This window comes from Balaenoptera physalus, assembly GCF_965194825.1.
Source record: "Balaenoptera physalus genome assembly, chromosome: 19".
In the NCBI taxonomy this organism is placed as follows: domain Eukaryota; kingdom Metazoa; phylum Chordata; class Mammalia; order Artiodactyla; family Balaenopteridae; genus Balaenoptera; species Balaenoptera physalus.
Window position 1 is genome coordinate 15,593,046 of NC_138900.1, and position 20,311 is coordinate 15,613,356.

General features: G+C 37.7%; 1 protein-coding gene across 7 annotated transcripts; it reads right to left on the bottom strand.

Annotated features, from left to right (window-relative positions):
* Positions 1–2,161: 2,161 nt before the first annotated feature.
* Positions 2,162–20,284, bottom strand: ZNF829 (zinc finger protein 829). Of its 7 annotated transcripts, none has more exons than XM_082439383.1 (6): positions 20,007–20,284; positions 19,279–19,336; positions 15,125–15,238; positions 14,081–14,207; positions 13,680–13,775; positions 2,162–3,869 (listed from the first exon to the last, which is right to left on the bottom strand). In XM_082439383.1, exons 4-6 carry the CDS (start codon positions 14,196–14,198, stop codon positions 2,890–2,892), a joined length of 1,194 nt encoding a protein of 397 aa, XP_082295509.1. In that variant the 5' UTR covers positions 14,199–14,207; positions 15,125–15,238; positions 19,279–19,336; positions 20,007–20,284; the 3' UTR covers positions 2,162–2,889. The 7 variants fall into 7 exon arrangements, with proteins under 7 accessions (XP_082295509.1, XP_082295508.1, XP_082295507.1 ...); XM_082439382.1 differs by having other exon boundaries at positions 19,902–20,284; XM_082439381.1 differs by lacking the exon at positions 15,125–15,238.
* Between the last annotated feature and the right edge of the window lie 27 nt (positions 20,285–20,311).

Here is a 20,311-nt window from a genome sequence, read left to right on the forward strand (position 1 = left end):
GCTTGTATCTATATGTATTTTTTCGGACAAAGAAACAATTTTACTTTTTCCTTGAAGTATTTTTGCCTTTTATTTTTACTGATACCTTTTATTCTATATTTGGATTTAGTTTGCTTTTATTTTTCTAGCATTTTGGCTTGTACATTTAGTTCACTTATTAATAATTTTTTTTCCTTTTGGCAGTGACATGCAACTTTTGGGATCTTAGTTCCCTGACCAAGGATTGAACCCCGGCCCTCAGCAGTGAGAGCGCAGATTCCTAACCACTGGACTGCCAGAGAATTCCCTGTTAATAATTTCTTCATGTTTTAATATCCACATGCCTATTAGGCTATACATTTTAATCTAAATACAGATCTGGCTGCCTGTCAACCCTCAACGTTTTTCTACATAATGTGCTTATTTTCATATATTCATAATTCAGGGATTGATTTCCTTCTTAACTAATATTTGGAGGGGTGTTATCAATATTCAGATATTGTTGGCTATCATATTTTTTTCCCATTCTGGAAAAGAATGTGATCTACATGTGTTCTGCTTTGAGGGGGAAGTGATTATTAATATTTCATGTTTTGCTCTTTCTTTTTTGACAGATGTGTTTTCAACTACTATAAATAGGTTTTTTTGATGGGTATGAAATTGTGCAGCATGAAATATGAGGTGTGAATGTAGGCTTATTCACCCATTCTTTTTCTTTGAGTTTTCTTAGGATTTTAATTTTCTTTTTAAACTTCATGCTGAATAAGGAGTAAGTGTTGGTGAGATGCTTTTCTAAAAACATTATACCCACTGATCTTTTTTCATTATAAATTCTTTGATATAAATTAAGGTGTGAACATGATGAAACATGGTAAAAGTCCTTTCCACAAATAATAACAGTGAAAATATTACTGCTAACGTTGGATAACTATCAGCTAGTTACTATATACTAGTAAGAGTCCCAACCATTTTACACTTAACTCATTTATCCTTACAGCAATCCAAGACACACATCATCAGTATATATTTATACAAAAAAAATTATAATGCAGCACTTTTTCTACAAGCATTTACTTATTTGGTTGTGTGTGCATGCACGTAAAAAAGTTTTTTTAAAAGGTCTCAAAGGATAGGGCTTCCCTGGTGGCGCAGTGGTTAAGAATCCACCTGCCAATGCAGGGGACATGGGTTTGAGCCCTGCTCCAGGAAGATCCCACATGCCGTGGAGCAACTAAGACCGTGCGCCACAACTACTGAGCCTGTGCTCTAGAGCCTGCGAGCCACAACTACTGAGCCCACCTGCCACAACTACTGAAGCCCGTGCACCTGGAGCCCATGCTCTGCAATGAGAAGCCACTGCAATAAGAAGCCCGCATACCGCAATGAAGAGTAGGCCCCACTCACTGCAAACAGAGAAAAAGCCCGCATGCAGCAAAAAAAGATCCAACACAGCCAAAAATAAAATAAATTTTTTAAAAAAGTCTCAAAGGATAAAAACAAATTTGTAATAGTGATTATGAGGGAATTGGGAGTTATTGGCAAGTTTTTATAGGAAGAAAATGTTCATCAGTTATTTCAGCACTGATAATGTTTTTTTTAAGTTTGAAACAAAAAAAGTACTAAAGTTGCATTTAGAAGGCAACTTTTCTAACTGCAAAGTTTAAACAGGCACCAAAATGTTTATCGGTAGTTATTTAGCAAAATGATAGTCGACCACAGAAAAGATTATTATGATACCATTAAAAAGAATGATACATAAACATCTATACTTGCTGAAATAGTAGCATGATAAAAGCAGGTTATGGTACAGCATGCATGTCACGATTACACTAAATAAAGCCTGGAAGGATATGTTGTGATAATTTGAAGTAGTCATCTCTGTTTGGTAGGCTTACAAATAATCTTTATTTTTTTCTTGGTGTCCTTTTTTTTTTTTTTTTTTTACAATAAGAAAATATTAATTTTACAAAAGGAAAAAAGAATACAGCTGCCTTCAAAAACAAAGTTATAATTCCACCATGAATTCAAAGATAGCCTATGTAACACAATTTACAGTGTAGTAATTCTGTAGGCCACAGATATAGAAAAGACGGCCCTAAAACATAAGTTAATACAAGCTATATAACCAAAACAGAGAATAAATGGGAAGGAATTATGGAATAAGTAGTTTGGGGATAGACTCTTTTTTTGGGGAAAAGGGTGTTTAATTTAGACCTTAAATTCACATTTTAAAATACATTTGATTAACTTTATGTGTAAAATTACAAATACATTAGAAAACAGTGTTAACAGAGTGTAATTGGTTGAAATATGCTGAGGTCCTAACACCTGGTATCTGTGAATGTGATCTTACATGGAAATAAGGTCTTTGCACATATAATCAAGTTAAGATGAGGTCCTTAGGGTGAGCCCTAATGCAATATGACCAGTGTCCATATGAGAGAAAAGACACAGAGAGAACACAGTGTGAAGATGGAGGCAGAGATTGGAGCAATGAGTCTACAAGCCAAGGTATGTCAAAAATTGCTGTTACAAGAAGCTAGGAGATAGGCATGGAACAGATTCTTCCTTGGAGCCCCAGAAGGAACCAACCTTGCCAACAACTTTGATTGTGGGTTTCCAGGCTCAAAAACTGAGAGAATAAGTTTCTGTTGTTTTAAGCCACCTAGTTTTGTGGTACTTGGTACTTTGTTATAGTAGCCCTAGAAAACTACTACAGAGAGGAACTTTCATCATGCATTATCTGGGATTTTTTGTTTATTTTTTGCATTACCTGTTTTAAAAAATATTATTATAAAGGTTATCAAAGGGGCCTATCATTTATCCAATATGAATTCCTTCATGGTGGATGAGGTCACAGCGACTACCAAAGACCTTTCCATACTCCTTACAGTCATAAGGGCCTTTCATTTATCCAATATGAATTCCTTCATGGCGGATGAGGTCAGAGCGACTACCAAAGGCCTTTCCACATTCCTTGCAGTCATAAGGTTTCTCACCAGTGTGAATTCTTTGATGTCGAGTAAGGTTTGAGCCTTTATTAAAAGCCTTTCCACATTCATTACATTCATATGGTTTTTCATCTGTATGTATTCTCTGATGTTGAATAAGTTCTGAGCTCTGAATAAAGGCCTTTCCACATTCTTTACATTCATAGAGTTTCTTGCCAGCATGAATTCTGTGATGGTTAGTAAGTGTTGAGGCACTACTAAAGGCCTTCTCACATTCCTTACACTTATAAGGTTTCTCACCAGTATGCATCCTGTGGTGTTGAATAAGCCTTGAATGTTGAGTAAAGGCTTTCCCACATTCCTTACATTCATAAGGTTTCTCACCGGTATGAATTCTCAGATGTGGAAAAAGTTGTGAACTCTTAGTAAAGGCTTTTCCACATACTTTACATTCATAGGGTTTTTCACCAGTGTGAATTCTCTGATGATCATTAAGGTTTGAGCAATAATTAAAGGCTTTTCCACATTCCTTACATTCATAGGGTTTCTCACCAGTGTGAATCCTCTGATGTTGAGAAAAATATGAACTACAACTAAAAGCCTTGCCGCATTCTTTACACTCATAGGGTTTTTCACCAGTGTGACTCCTCTGATGCCGAGCAACAAGTGAGCCACGACTAAAGGATTTCCCACACTCCTTACATTCATAGTTTTTTTCAGCAGAATGAATTCTCTGATGTTGAACAAAGTGTAAGTTTTGATTAAAGGCTTTTTCACATATTTTACATTCACAGGGCTTCTCTTCATTAATAGTTTTTTGATGTGGAATAAGAAACGTGGGCTGAATAAAAGTGGGTATGTCTTCATGGGTAAACATCACTTGACTAAAATGTCTCTTCTTTAGAGAGAGTAACTTGGTCTCACACATGGATTCCAGATCTGGAAGAAAATAAAAAGGCATATGCTCATTTTTCCTATGCTGGGAAAGGTTAAACTTCTGAAAAAGAAATGCAAAGATTAAGCTGAAAATATTTGGGAAAGTAAATGCTTAGACAGTTCTCAAATATGGCTAGGCCATTTGTAAAATTGATAAGAAAAGCACAGACATTAAGGAGAAGCAACAGAGGAAGTTGAAGAGGGTAATTAGGGAAATAGATGACCTCTATAATCCTGGTGTGGATCAGAATCACCTGCAACTTCAATGAATCCACACTATTCAGGGCCATCTTCCACATTATACAGTGATTCTAATCATATATACATTTATATAAGCATATACTCACACACAGAGCGTCATACTATATGTTTTGTTATTTGTGGATAACTGTCATACCTATAGGACTACTAAGGAATAAATGTGTTGAAATGTATAAATGGGTGTGGGGGAGGGTCAGCAACTCTAAGCAAAGGGTATGTTGTTGGCAAATTCACACTGGGGGAGAGCCCTCAACAAGTCTAGGGTGCTGAATGAAACTGGTGAGAATGGCAGACACGTAAATTTCTTCTGTGAATAGAGCCTCATATATGTTGGGGATTCACTGAAAATAGTTTATCTTGGAATTCTGTGATGCTGATGCTGGGAAAGAGAAATGGAGTCTTCAAGTCATGGCAGTTACTAAGAAGGGAGGAAGCTTGAGTGTTAGAAAGAAGAGAATAAGAATGAAACATTCTCTGTGAGAAAATAGGAACTCCATGTCAACATTTTCTGCCACTCTGCATATGTCTGCTAATTACCATGAAAGCACTGTAAGTATTGATTTGGGGCTTACAAATAAATCTTAGTGAGTAAGTGAATTCATAAATAATCTGTGAGTAATGAGGGTCAATTGTATTTTTAATAAAAGGGGGGCATAATTTCTGTTTAAAATGGCAGACAGTATATATAAGTTTACCAATTCTTGTTCGTGAATCCACAGGAAAATTATAGTAAAAGCTTAACAAGGGGAAAGGAAAACCCCACTAGGACAAAAGATACTGGAGAAGAAACAGTAGCAATAAAACTTGGAAACTGGAAAGCCAATGGTTGAGTGATAAGTGAGTGCAGACTGGAGAATATCAAATTGAGCCAACAGTGGGTAAATTCCACAGTACTGATTCATGGTGCAAATCCCTACAAATGCACAAGAATTGGAGGCATCAGGCACTTCTAACAGTGGAGTGCAGAGAAGAGTAAAAGCTGAAGGATGAGTTCAAAGACTGTATCTCCTCCCCATCCCACAGGACAGGATGATTATAGTTTTTCATTCTCACAGAAAACTAGAAATCTAGAAAAATGGAACCAGAGAAAATCTGGACTCAGGAACATCCAGTATAGCTGTGGGCATGGGTACTGAACTGAGAAGAAAAGAATTAACAGAAAATATACATACTTGTGATACAGAAAATACATCTGGTCTTTGTTTCCAGTTCCTGGCACAGAGCTTCAAAAACCACTGGAACTTCAAAAACCACTAGACTGTCTTTTGTTATTCACAACAAGTGTCTTTTGATCATACCTGAATTATGATAAGGAGGTGATTCACAATGGACCCTTAGTTTCAAGGGATGGCACTGGTCACCACTTCCCACATAATGACACCCCCAGTAAAAAACTTGGCAAGGATTGGGGGAAGCTTCCTGGTTGGTGAACATATCTATGTACCAGAAGAGTACAATGTCAATAACACAAAGTGTGGGTAGTGAGAAGTAAAAGTGTTTTTGTATGTGACTGAAGTAAAATTGTTATCAGCTTAAAACATACTGTTATATTTTTGAAAGCCCAATGATAACCACAAAGAAGATACCTTATAGAGATTACAGAAAAGAAAAATAAAAAGGATTCAAAGCATATCAATACAAAAAATCAAAGAAACAAAAGGAAGGAAGCAAGAGCGGAAAAGCGGGACAAAAGAACTACAAAAAGAACAGAAAACAATGAACAAAATGGCAATAGTAAATCCTTCAATAATAACTTTAAACATAAATGGATTAAACTCTCAAATCAAAAGAGATTGGCTGAATGGAGAAAACAACAATATCCAACTATATGATGTCCTCCAGAGACCCACTTTAGATTTAAGAACACAGATAATGGCTGAAACTGAGGGATGGAAAAAGATAATCCATGCAAATGGTAACCTAAAGAGAGCAAGGGTGGCTATACTTACATCAGATAAAATAGACTTTAAGCTAAAACAGATTTTAAGCTAAAGCTGTCACAAGAAACAAACAAGGATATTATACAATGATAAAATGGTCAATTCACCAAGAAGCTATAACAATTATAAACATACCTGCACCCAATATCAGAGCACTTAAGTATATTAAGCAAACACTGTCAAAACTGAAGGGAGACACAGACAAAAATACAACAGCAGGACACTTCCATAGCCTACTTTCAATAATAGATAGAACAATCAGACAGTAAATCAAGAAAGAAAAGCGACTTGAACAATACCATAGGGCAAATGAACCTAAATGACATATATAGAATATTCCATTCAACAGCATCAGAATATATTCTTATCAAGCATACATGGAACATTCCCTAGGCTAGATCACACGTTAGTTCACAAAATAAGTCTTAAGAAATTTAAGATGGAAATCATATCAAGTATCTTTTCTGACTACAGTGGAACAAAACTAGAAATCAACAGCAAAAGGAAAACTGGAAAACTCACAAATATGTGGAAATTAAAAACACACTTTTGAACAACCAATGGCCCAAAGAATTAGAAAATATCTTCAGACAAACAAAAACACTTATGGGATGCAGAAAAAGCAGTATGAAGAGGGAATTTTATAGTTCCTACATTGAAAAAGAAGAATCGCAAATATACAACCTAACTTTACATTTCAAGGAACAAAGTAAACCCAAAGTTAGCAGAAGGAAGGAAATAATAAAGATTAGGGCAGAGATAAATGAAATAGAGAATAGAAAAACAACAGAAAAGATCAATGGAACTAATAGTTGGTTTATTGAAAAGATAAATAAAATTGACAAACTTTTAGCTAGATTAAGAAAAAAAGAGAGGAGACTCAAATAAAATCAGAAATAAGAGACATTATAACTGATGTCACAGAAATAAAAACTATCATAAGAGAATACTATGAACAATTATACACCAAGAAACTGGATAAACTGGAGGAAATGGAAAAATTCCTAGAAACATACAACCTACCAAGACTGAATCATGAAGAAATAGAAAGTCATGAAGAAACAGAAAGTCTAAATAGAAAGTCTATAACTAGTAAGGAGACTGAATTAGTAATAAAAAGCCTAGGCTCTTCTTTGTTGGGAGGTTCACTAGTGAATTCTACCACACATTATGCCAATCCTTCTCAAACTCTTCCAAAAAAACTGAAGAGCAGGGAAGACTTCCAAACTCATTTTATTAAGCCAGCATTACCCTCAGACCAAACCCAGACAAGGAAGTCATAAAAAAGAAAATTACAGGCCAATATCCCTGATGAATATAAATGCAAAAATTCTCAACAGCACACTAAAAGGATCATACATCACGACCAACTACGATTTATCCCTAGGATGCAAAGATGGTTCAACATACAAAAATCAATGTGATATACCACATTAACAGAATAAAGGATAAAAATCACACAATCATCTCAATAGATGAGAAGCATTTCATAAAATTCAACATCCTTTCATGACTAAAAACTCTCAACAAACTTAGAAGTAAAATTGTCCCTATTTGAAAATGACATAGAAAACCCTAAAGGCTCCACATAAAAACTGTCAGAATTAAACAAATTTAGTTTTCAGTTGCAGGATACAAAACTACAGTGTTTCTATACACTAACAATAAACAATCTGAAAGGAAATCAGGAAAACAATTCCATTTATAATAGCATCAAAAGGAATTAAATACTTAGGAATAAACTTAAATAGGGAGATGAAAGACTTGTACAGTGAAAACTATAAAACATTGAAGAAATTAAAGATGACACTAAATGGAAAGCAATCGCGTGCTTGTGGACTGGAAGACTTCATATTGTTAAAATGTAATCTACAGATTCAATGCAATCCCTATAAAAATCCCAATGGCATTTTTTACAGAAATATTAATAGAAAAAAATTGGAAGAGCTAAAAATAATCTTTAGAAAGTGTAAGAAAGCTAAGCGGTATCACACTTTCTGATTTCAAAGTATATGACAAAGCTACAGCAGTTAAAACAGTATGGTACTGGCATAAAGACAATCACATAAACCAATGAAACAGAATATGCTAAGCACGTTTTAAAGATTTATTTAACTCATTAATGAGAGGGCCAGAGGAATGATCAAGCTAGTTCCAATTATCTAGGAGAGACTGAGTTCATATGGTATCCTAAAGGAAGAATGCAGGAATAACATCACTAAGTTGTATACAAAAACGAGTTACTGTGTTATAGGATAATAAAACTATACCCTTCGGCTACCTTTTCCACCAGATGAATCATTCGCAACTTATCAATCTTTTTAAATTTAACATCTAATTTTAAGAGAACCTGGTCCCTAATGAGTAGTAAATAGTAAGTGAAACAATGATACATTTCCCCAGATAATTAAATAATCCTCGAATGGACCTGATAGATGATACACTGGTATGACATTTGAAAGACATGAAGTATTTATCCTTTTGCATTATTTTCAATTTTAGATATATACCCCAAAGTGGGGCATATGTATACCTGTTTAAGTAGTACCAGATGGCTGTAGAGAAAGGCAACACCACTGTATACTTTCACCAAAAGTGTGTAAGAATTTCTTTGTCCCCACCCACAGTTGTCATTATCCAGCTTTCTACTTTTCTAGCCTAATAAGTGAAAAGCGATATTGCATTATTGCCTTCATTTGCATTTCTAATTATTAATAAGTATGAACATCTGGTAGGCTTATTAGCATTTTAGCTTTGTTAACCTTTATTGGTATTTTTATTGGGGTCACTAACTTCTTCCTCTTAATTAGCAAGTATCTTCTAGTCTACTCTGCATTAAATTTATCTATTGTGTCCTTCATTTAGCAGAAATCCTTAATTCTGATGTACTTCCAGTTCATGTTTTTGCTGTATGGTTTGTACTTTTGGAGTTTTATTTATTTATTTATTTTTAACAATATTTACTTAAAAAGGGAAAAAGAAAAGCTTCAAAACCAGAGTGTGATGCCCTGTTAAGTATGTCTAATATGCTTTCAAAGTATTGGAAAGCAATTTTACCAAAGGGCATTGTCACTAGGACATGTGGACCATAATTACAAAAGAAACTCTGAAACATAAAGGTGCCCATGGAAAAGAATAAAGAGAGGGAAAAACGGCAAGGACACAGAACAATGAGCAGGTGCTTTGAGTGTAAGACTCTAAGAAATGACTTGGACATTGGCCCAGGGCTGAGGTGGATATCTGGCCAACAGTCTGGGTTCCGAAGGGGAAGAATACAATTAGCAGGATTCGAGAAGGCACTGCTGCAGCCTCCAAACAAGTCTCTAGTTCTCATTCCCAAGTGGATATGCTTTCCAGATTTCAACAAGGTCTCCTTGGGAGGATTAGCTCTCCGCTGTGTAGTAATGATACAGAATACCTAAGAGAACATGGTCTATGATGGGGAAGATCCAACACGACCAGCAGCTTTTGCATGTGTTGCTTTTTGGAGGGTCCTTGCTACCCCTTCCATGTTTGTTTGTTTTTAAAATATTTATTTATTTTGGCTGCACTGGGTCTTAGTTGCAGCACGTGGGATCTTTAGTTATGGTATGCACGAGGGCTTCTTAGTTGCAGCACACAGACTCTTAGTTGAGGCATCCATGTGGGATCTAGTTCCTCAACCAGAGATCGGACCCAGACCCCCTGCATTGGGAGCACAGAGTCTTACCCACTGGAGCACCAGGGAAGTCCCTCACTTCCAGGTTTAAAGTAATTCAGAGGCACATCACCAATATAGTACTGCTTGAGCACTTCTCTGGCCTCAGACGAGTGGCCTACATCTTCAAAGCTTTCAGTTGCATCTCCACGAGCTTGTTCCAGCAGAACCTCTTCTCCACCAGGATGCTCGTTAAGAAAGCAGGTGACATCACAGACTTGCCCATGGATCACCAGCCATATCTCCTTCAGGGAGTTGCACTTTGCCACCTCCTCCAATCAGTAAAAGGTAACTGAGGTCTCGACTCCCTTGCCCTTTCCCATTGTTGCTGCTTGCTTCCACAGTCGCCACTGGGCCTAAGGTAGCTCTTCTCCACCGCTATCCAGGTTTCCGCTGCCAACTTCCTTGAGGTAGACTTCGTGCTCCTACTTTTGGAGTTTAAGGTAAGTTATCTTTCTTTGTCTATTTTTCACAAAGATTTTCTATTTAAAAAGTTTAAATATTTAAAAATTTCCTTTTTAAATAATAGTTTTACCTTTCATGTTATATATTTAATACTATTTAATTAATTATTAAAAAGTAGAAAAAGAATAAACAGAGACCATGTGTAGAAGTATGGGGTCAAGGAAAGATAGAGAAGGGAGTGAGTAAGCAAGTTGGTAGGGAGGAAAAGCAATAAGAGAGACAGGGAAATAAAAACAAAAAAAGGAAAAATACTCCAGAGGCTAAGCAAACCTTGGATCTGAAAAATAAGAAGGTGATATTAGATATTAAAAAATACAAGCCAAAGAAATAAAGACACTCGTACTGGCATTACACCATAACAAGACAATAGAGTGTGGAGAAAGACTCATATATGCGAATTTATTACCCAATAAAGATGGCACCAGAAATCAATGAAGAAAGCTCAATTCTTTTACAGATGATAGAGAGGAAAATGATTCAATTTATGGAGGAAAAAAATTCTGGATCCCGTCTTATAAAATATTGAAGGCTAGCTGAGACCTACTGAGGGCAAGGAAGGAGATTCACAAACTCCTGCCTAGGTTCCTAGAGCTTTGTTGAATCCAGAATTCTCTCTCAATGGAGGCATGGTCTATTTCTATCACTATCTCGATAGGTTACATCTACTTCCAAGGATCCAACAATTAATTTCTACTTGAATCAATACCACTTCTGTATTTTTTGACTGTTCTATAACTTTCTTCTGAGCTTCCTATTTGTTCTTCTTGTTTGCTGAATTCTACTTTGTAGAAATAATTTACAGAAATGTTCTAGCTCCCACATTAAACAATGAATTTCTTAATAAGTCTACATATTTTTTAAACTATGTAGCACCTAGCAGACTACTTGCCCAAATTAAAAAATCAAACTTTTTTAGAAGACTGTTCCAAAATGTTAATTCTCCAGAAACTGATGTATAAATTTATTTTAACCTTAATCAAAATGTCAGCAGTTATTTTTATGTGTGTGTGAATATTAATAAGCTGATTCTAAAATTTATAATGAGGACTTCCCTGGTGGTGCAGTGGTTAAGAATCTGCCTGCCAATGCAGGGGACACGGGTTTGAGCCGTGGTCTGGGAAGATCCCACATGCCACGGAGATACTAAGCCCGTGTGCCACAACTACTGAGCCTGCGCTCTAGAGCCCATAAGCCACAACTACTAAAGCCCGTGTGCCTGGAGCCCGTGCTCTGCAACAAGAGAAGCCACCGCAATGAAGAGCCCGTGCACAGCAACAAAGATACAACGCAGCCAAAAATAAATAAATAAATTTATGAAAAATAATTATAATAAAATAAAATAAAATTTATATGAAAATTACCAAGAAGAAGAAGCAGGAAAACTTGCTCTGCCAGATAATAAACCTTATTATAGACTACAGTACTATTATAGTGTGGTATTGGGACAAAGGTAGACAAGCCAATGGAACAGAATAAAGTTCAGAGACAGACTCACAGATATGGCAACACATGATTTATGACAAAGGTAGCATTATAGAGAGAGGGAAAAAGTCTTTTCAGTATACACTGCCTGGTCAATTGGATATTTATGTGGAAAAATAATGAAATTTGACCCCTACTTCATACTATATACAAATATCAGCTCTAGGAAACTGGAGATCTAAATGTAAAAGGTAAAACAATAAAGCTACTAGAATATAACACAGGAAGCATCTTCATGACTTTGGGGTAGGCAATGAGTCCTACACAGAACACAAAAAGCAACAACTATAAAGGAAAAGATAGATAAGCTTGACTACTTAAAATTAATAAAATTAAAAGACAGCACTAAAAGAATAAGAAAGTAAGCTATAGAGTGGTAGATGATATTTACAAAGGCTCATATACAGAATATGCAAAAAACTCCTTCAAATCACTAAGAAAAATGAAGACAACCTAATGAATAGAACCAAGAAACTTAAACGGGCAAGTCACGGAACACACACACACACACACAACACACACACACACAGACCCACAGAATGTCTAAAATTAAAAGGTCTAGCAATATCAAGAACTGGCAAGGGCTTCCCTGGTGGTGCAGTGGTTAAGAATCCGCCTGCCAATGCAGGGAACACAGGTTTGAGCCCTGGTCCGGAAGGATCCCACATGCCACGGAGCAACTAAGCCCGTGGGTCACAACTATTGAGCCTGCTCTCTGGAGCCTGCGAGCCACAACTGCTGAGGCCCGCACGCCTAGAGCCTGTGCTCTGCAACAAGAGAAGCCACTGCATTGAGAAGCCCGCGCACTGCAACAAAGAGTAGCCCCTGCTTGCCGCAACTAGAGAAAGCCCACACACAGCAACGAAGACCCAACGCAGCCATAAATAAATAAATAAATAAATTTATTTTAAAAAAAGAACTGGCAAGAATGCAGAGCAATAGCAACTTTCACACTGCTAGTGGAAGTATAAATTGGTATAACCACTTTGGAAAACTGGCATTATCTTTTAAAATTAAACCAACACATATCCTATTACCCAGTAATTCCACTCCTGGGTATACACCCAAAAGAAATGTGTACATATATGCACCAAAGGAATGTCTTCACATAGCTTAAAAACTGGAAAACAACCTAAAGGTCAATAGTAGAAAGAATATTTATTTATAATAATTAGCAATATATAATACATACTATAAAATATATTCATAGAATGGAATACAGCATAGCACTGAGAATGAACTAACATCAGCTATATGCAATAACATGGATGATGTGTCCCATAAACATAAAGTTGAGAAAAAACAAAGGCAAAAGAATAAATACTGTATGATTCCAATTATATTCAGCTCAGAAAAAGGCAAAATTATTTCATGGAGTTAGAAGTCAAGAGGAGGACAAAGAGGCTAGTGATTGGAAAAGGGCAGAAACGATTCTAAGGTGCTAGTAATTTTCTATTACTTGTCTGAAGTGGTGGTTACATGGATGCATTCACTTGTAATTCTTCACACTATACAATCACTCATGTAGTTTCCATATGTATGTTATATCTGAATTTTTTTAATGTAAAAAAAAAATCAAATGTTTGATAAATGAAACAATGAACTACTATCCAGGACAACCTGGTTAATGAAATTAACAAATACTTGGAAAGTAGATAAAATGAAAACCAGTATCGGAACACATACACACAACACACACACACTTCTTAGGGTGGGAATATCTACTGTTAATACAAGTCTAAATGCAGCAGATCCTATGAAGGAATGAAATCTAAAAGGTAGGTAGAATAACTCTTGGAAATAACAAAGGAAGGTACTTGCTACTTTGGACTAGGAATAAAGTATAAGAGAAAAAAAGCAAGATACCTCTTTTACAGAAGAGGGCTTGGGTTTTTGAGGGGAGTTTTCTGATAACATATAGGTAATACCTCCTCAGGTTCTGCTCCTGCTCTATCACCTCTCACTTACCTGAACAAAGGCCTCTTGTCAGCTCTCTGTCAACCATCCAGGGCTCTTTTCCTTGTTCCAATAAGGAGATCACAGCTGGCTTAGAACTGGAAAGTCCTGATCACAAGAAAAGACATGGGACATGGTTATGCTGTTGGTGTCCCAGAAACCAGATCCAGTCCCTTGGTGATCAAGAAAGAGATGCCCCTATAGGGAAGGACTGGAGAAAGATGAAGATGAAGCTTCAGCCACAGCCCAGCAGAGCTGCCGATTTCCAACTCTTCCATTCCATTCCAACTCAACCATTCCTTGGGGAACAGAGTGCAGAAATTTAGCTGGTTACTTGAAATGAGTAATTCACAATGGAGAAAGGAGACATTCCCAAGGGCAGACTCTGAATTTCAGGGGAGAGTTATCCTTACCCACTGAAACCAGGTTGCTGAAATTCTCCAACATCACTTCTTTGTATAAATTCATCTGACCAGAGTCCAGGCACTCCCATTCCTCCTGAGAGAAGTTTATAGACACATCCCTGAACATCACTGACCCCTGAAACAACAAACATGCTTTCACAATGGAAAGAGAGAAGAAAAAGATGATAGCAGATGAGGTGGTAGAGGGCTCTACAGAAAAGGACAGGGATTATTAAGCAAACTGAAGGAGCTGGAATCGATTATATCAATATAAGTCAAGACATATCTCCTTTATACAGAGGGGTATGTCTAGGAATGTGCAAACAGAGTGGACTTTTCCAATGAGATGAAATAGCAAGCATGCAGTTCAGTGTCTGGCCACAGTAAAGTCTTCATAAATGAGAATTCCTTCCCATGTTCCCTTTAAGCCTCAAGAGAGGGAAAAATGTGACGGACTTAAAAAAAAAAAAAAAAACCTTATGATATATTTTGGAGTAAAATTTCAGAATATCAGGGAAAAACAGAACTTTCTAAAAGCTTCTGTGGATCACATAAAAATTTTCAGGAATCAGAATGGCAATGAATTTCTCAACAGCACCATTTAAAACAAGAAAATGAAGTGATTCCTTTAATATTACAAAAAAAAACAAATTCTGGCCGAGAATTCCACACACAGCCAAAGCTAGTATGAAGATAATATACGAAGCAAGATTAAATACCAAAATTGGTTTGCAATAGTAAGTCATGCTTTTCCCCTAAAAGGGGATGGAGGGGTGGTAATCCACGAGATAAGCTAAATTCTTAGAAGAATTCCTTGATCGGAAATTATGGCTTTGCGTTTTGTTGTTCTATTTCCTGAAAATAACTTGGAGATGCTCCTGATTTGTCCACCTACTGCTTTGATTCCTTGGATACCACTCATTCTTTCACTTTAAGCAAAAACAAGTAATTGTTGCAGAGGTCTCTGTATTTTGCAGCTGCCCTCTTGGAAGATGCACTTTTCCCAAATAAAACAATTTTTTAAACCCATTAAAAAAAAGAAAGATTAAATACCAAGTTAGTGCGACGATTAAATCAAGACAATTCTAGGGACTTCCCTGGCGATCCAATGGTTAAGACTCCACACTTCCAATGCAGGGGGCGTGGGTTCGATCCCCGGTTGGGGAACTAAGATCCCACAAGTCATGTGGTGCAGCAAAAAAAAAAAAAAAAAAAAAAAGACAATTGTAGAACCACAGAGAATGAATGTTAAATTATCTCCTGTCTAGCTTTTCTCAGGAAGCTACTGGCCTAAATGTTCCATCAAAACTAGAGAGTAAATTAAGAAAATGAAAGGTATTATATTCTGAAACTAGAAAACTAACATGAGAATGGTGAACAAAGTCCAGTATAATTGTAAAAGGCAAGTCCCCGAACAATATCTAGACCTAGAGAGCAGACCTAGAGAGCAACACCTAGAACAGGAGGATAGAGGACTATAGTAAAGAAACTGACTACTGAGCAAAGAAAAGAGGAGTTCAGATTAAAGAAACAAAGCAGCTTAGTAGGTCCCCCTTTTCACACTGTAAGCTTCTAGCCTGAAGCAAGTCTGAGCTCAGAGAAAAGGCTTTAAATGAAATTTGCACATTATTACACTCAACTAGAGGTTGTAATTAGTAAAATGAGACTGATCTTGTGACTGAAAATAACCAAAGAATACCAAAGAGTGATCAAAACAATTATAGGGACTACACAAGCTTTTATTCAGGGCAACAAAAACATTAGCCATAGAATTGAGAGTGGAAATTATAGGGGAAAAAATTTCTTTTGCTTGCTCCCTATGGAGTCCTGCTTATTTCAAAGTGTTGGTTATAAATTGATTTGATTTTCCAGGTACACAGTCATAGCATCTGCAGAAAGTAATAATCTTACACTCTCTTTTCTAATTTTTCCTCTTGTCTAAGTGCTTTGGTTAATACCTACAGAACAATGTTAAATAACATTGGTAATGCTGTATACCCTTGTCTTTTTCTGATTTTACCTGGAATGTTTCAGATATTTCCTGATTAAACATTAGGTTAGCTTCTAAGAACAAAATTCATTTTATTCCTTTTAAAATTTATTTTCCACTACAGTATACTACCTCCCTAGAGTTACTCCCATTAATATTGGGCAATAATCTTCATTACAGAGATGGCGAGTGTAATTAGAGGTTGATGGGGGAAGGGAACCAGATGCTCTGTTCGGGCTTTGGCACAGGAGAATGGATTAGAAAGACTCAGCCCTTTTCTGAAGAAATTCAGATAGAAAGGCCTTAAACTGAACAGACTTGGGGAGACTGATTCTCATCCTGATTTTCTTTGCCTCAGTACCAAACACACATTTTTAAAATTGAGAGTTCCAAATTTAGTTTCAGCTCCCAATTTATACCTTCAGAAAACACAATCCCTATTCTGAGTCCTCTACCTTGGTACACTCTAATTTTCAGATATGAGAATCATAAAGTGAACTGATAGCCTTATGATTTGGTGAGCTCCCCAAGATTAGAAGTGTTGAAACATAACTGAATAAAGATATTTGTTTCTCCCAGTTAGAGGAAGAACCCAAAAACTCTAGCTACCTGCCATGCCCTCCACTCCTGTCCTGAAACAAGGCAAAGTTCTTTTGCCTAATATTGCTTTGATTTTAGCTACAAGTATTAACTCTAAAAACCAAAAAGAAAGTAATAGACCAAAAAAAAAGGAGAGAAATTATAACCTATGTATAATTAGAGCCTAAGAAGAAGAGAGAGAATGAGGCAGGGCAATCTTTGAAGATGGCTGAGGATATTCCTGAACACCTATCCACAAATTCAAAAACTCTTAACAAATTCCAAGCAGATAAATAAAAAGAAATGCACATTTACGCACATCATACTTGAGTTACAGAAAGCCAAAAACAGAGAGAAAGCCTTAAAAACAGCCAGAGGAAGAAAAGTCAAATTACCTCAAATGAGGAGCTAGAATAATTAAAAAATAGGTTAAGTAAATAAATGGGATTATCGTTTTAAATATAAATATAGAATATTTGCATAACCTTGGGACAGGGAAGGATTTCCTAAATAAGATACAAAAAGATACCACCAAGGGAAAAAAATTTGATAAAAAATTAGGGGGACTTCCCTGGTGGTGCAGTGGTTAAGAATCCGCCTGCCAAAGCAGTAGACACGGGTTCGAGCCCTGGTCCAGGAAGATCCCACATGCTGCAGAGCAACTAAGCCTGTGCACCACAACTACTGAGCCCGCGCACCACAACTACCAAAGCCTGTGTGCCCTAGAGCCCGCGCTATTAACTACTGAAGCCCGCGCGCCTAGAGCCCGTGCTCTGCAAAAGAGAAGCCACGGCTCCCTGGTGGCGCAGTGGTTGAGAATCTGCCTGCCAATGCAGGGGACACAGGTTCGGGCCCTGGTCTGGGAAGATCCCACGTGCCGCGGAGCGGCTGGGCCCGTGAGCCACGATTGCTGAGCCTGCGTGTCTGGAGCCTGTGTTCCGCAACAAGAGAGGCCGTGATAGTGAGAGGCCCGTGCACCGCGATGAGGAGTGGCCCCCACTTGCCACAGCTAGAGGAAGCCCCTGCACAGAAACGAAGACCCAACACAGCCATAAAAAATAAATAAATAAAGTAAATAAACTTAAAAAAAAAGAGCTATTATATGTAAGTTTTAAAAAAAAAAAAAAAGAGAAGCCACGGCAATGAGAAGCCCGCGCACTGCAACAAAGACTCAACGCAACCAAAAATAAAAAATATATAATTAAAAAAATTCAAATTTTATTCATAAAACTACCTTAAGGGAAGTGATAAAACAATCCAAATAGTAGTAAAATATAATCAATAAAGGATCCATATCCAGATAATATAAAGAATTCCCATGAATCAATAAGAGATAATCCAGGGACTTCCCTGGTGGCGCAGTGGTTAAGAATCCGCCTGCCAATGCAGGGGACACAGGTTCCTGGTCCGGAAAGATCCCACATGCCACGGAGCAACTAAGCCCGTGTGCCACAATTACTGAGGCTTCAGCGCTAGAGCCCGTGAGCCACAATTACTGAGCCCACATGCCACAACTACTGAAGCCTGCCCACCTAGAGCCCGTGCTCTGCAACAAAGAGAAGCCACCGCAATGAGAAGCCCGTGCACCGCAACGAAAAGTAGCTCTCCGCAACTAGAGAAAGCCTGTGCGCAGCAATGAAGACCCAACGGAGCCAAAAATAAATAAATAAGTAAATAAATAAATAAATAAATAAATAATTTATATATTAAAAAAAAGATAATCTAAGAGCAAAATAAAAGGTTTCAACAGGTGTGTCACAAAAGAAGAAACCCTGATAACCAATAAACATATGAAGTGGTGTTCAATCTCATTATTAATCATGGAAATTGCAACTCAAACCTATGTGCATCTATGTATATGTGTTTGTACAAATAAATATTTTAAATAAGTGTTTAAAGATTTCATGTCTGACACAACTCATCTGATGAATAAACCATAACTCATTCACAAAAAATAGTGTATCTTTGAAAAATGGTATTTACAAAGATCATTTGACAACACAGGAGAATGATACTTTTTAGTGAAAATGTAGGATATAAAATGGTAAATGAAGCATAATTTGATTTTGGAAAAATAATGAAAATACACCAAAATATTAACACTAGTTATTTGAGTGGTCTCATTTCATTTTTTCTTGGTAATCTGTGTTTTTAAAATCTCTAAAACATTATGCTTTTATTTTAAAGTCATAATAAATATTGCATTTAAAAAGAAGAAAACTTGGGACTTCCCTAGTGGTCCAGTGATTGGAACTTCGCCTTCCAATGTAGGGGGTGCAGGTTTGACCCCTGGCGGGGGAGCTGGGATGCCACATGCCTTGCAGCCAAAAAACCAAAGCATAAAACAGAAGCAATATTGTAACAAATTCAATAAAGACTTTGAAAATGGTCCACATCAAAAAAAAAAAAATCTAAAAAAATTTAAAATATAAAAATAAAAAGAAGAAAACATGGCAAACAGAGTGGAGCCATTTTCCAAATAAGTAAACGTTAGGTATATGGGAGTTATTGTTCTTCAGTAGCAGGCTCAACTATCCTTTTCTCCAGTGGGAAAATTATAGGAACCTATAATCAAATGGCATCTTTATTAAGCATTAACTTTCAGAAGAACGAAAGAAAAGAGGAAACCCCAACATACCCTGAAAACTGCTTGTAGAAGTTCAGCATGCATTGTTTCCTTCTCTTCTGCGCCTCACCTGGAGAAGGATAGAACTTGGAAAGTAGAAAGTCATCGTAAGACACCAGGTTTTTCTTGTTGCTCAAACTGGTCAGGTCACAGGTCAGCCCCATCCCCATCCCCCAGCACATAAAGGGAATGAGATCAGAGGAATGGGGCGTCCCGTCCAATCCCAGTGTCTCAGGAGAAAGCTGAGGTTACTGCTGTTGAGGTCAATAATCTAACCAAACCTCACAGAGATTTCCTAAGGACAGAGTTCTGGAGTAACAATCGCACAGTTGACAGGAGCCTCATACCCATACACACAGTGCCACATACCTTAAGCAGTCGTTCTTAAAACAAGGGAACACGCCCTCCACATCCGCACACAGAGCCAAACATGGTATCACAGATACAATCGCAAATTCAACACGAAACACATACACTCGCACAGTCGCAGGTACCCCAGTGTCGCGGGGTCACAAGGACACACCACCATGGGGGGGGCACAGTCACAGTTCCACAATGACAGGCATCCTATATCTGCACACGGGTCGCATAACCTCCCCCTTCTCACGCCGCTCCGCCCGCACAGGCCCAAGTACCGAGCTCCATATCGGCCTCCGGTCTCCTCAACTTAGGCCTTTCGGGTCCCCGGGGGTCCGAAGCTGCAGAGCTGAACCAGTTCCCCCAAGTGCCCACGATCTCACCTCGAGGATCTAACGCTCCCGCCAGGCGTGATGAAAAGTTCGAGTTCCCGCGAGAAGAGCACGCGTCGCCGGGCCCTCTGGGAAATGTGGTCCACAGCGAGCCCCACGGCCGATTCCTCTCAGCGCCCTCGCTGGGTCCACCCGAAACGACTGCTCCTGTAACTCTCAGAGTTTAGCCAGGTCGCGGTAGAGTTGCAGTTCGCGGTAACTCGGCACGCTCGGGCTCAGCCACCAGAGCAGACCTGGCTCACCAGCCTCCCTCACACAGGAAACTCCTGCTCCGTTCTGGCCGGAAGTTGAGTCGG